Source organism: Eimeria mitis, genomic scaffold, assembly GCF_000499745.2.
Source record: "Eimeria mitis Houghton genomic scaffold, Emh_scaff758, whole genome shotgun sequence".
Taxonomy (NCBI): Eukaryota; Apicomplexa; class Conoidasida; order Eucoccidiorida; family Eimeriidae; genus Eimeria; species Eimeria mitis.
Window position 1 is genome coordinate 3,440 of NW_013575553.1, and position 430 is coordinate 3,869.

At 62.1% G+C, this 430-nt stretch overlaps 1 protein-coding gene across 1 annotated transcript in view; it reads left to right on the top strand.

Moving 5' to 3' along the window:
- Positions 1-377: 377 nt before the first annotated feature.
- Positions 378-430, top strand: part of EMH_0021500 (uncharacterized protein) — a gene marked incomplete at both ends in the record, with an annotated part of 1,990 nt that continues 1,937 nt past the window's right edge. Inside the window, one exon of the mRNA XM_013501785.1 lies at positions 378-428. Coding sequence (XP_013357239.1) covers positions 378-428 — 51 coding nt within the window. The remainder of the gene's footprint in view (positions 429-430) is intronic.

Sequence of the window (430 nt, forward strand, 5' to 3'; positions counted from 1 at the left end):
AACTGTCTCGATGGGGGCCCCCCATCCAACTCGTTCATCTCAAGGGGGCCCCCTGGGGGGCTCTCCTGTAGGGGCCCCCCCTGGGGGCCCCCCGAGGGCCCCCGGGGGGGTACGGGGGCCCCTGGGGGCCCCGTTTGGGGGCCCCCCTGTTGGGTGGAGTCGAGCGTCTACTGGGTGTACACTGTTGAGGGGTAGAGAGACAGGGCGGAGAGGGAGAGAAGAAAAGAGAGAAGAGGGAGAGAGAGGTGTTCGCTGTCTGTCTGTTGCAGCAAGCAAAGAGAAAGAAGAAGAAAGGAGACAGATGAGCTGCTGCGCAGCAGGATACAGCAACAGCAACAGCAGCAGCAGCAGCAGCAGCAACAGCAGCAACAGCAGAGATGTCTCGTTTGTCTCCACTGCTGCTGTGTCTTCAAGGGGCAGCAGCGGAAGA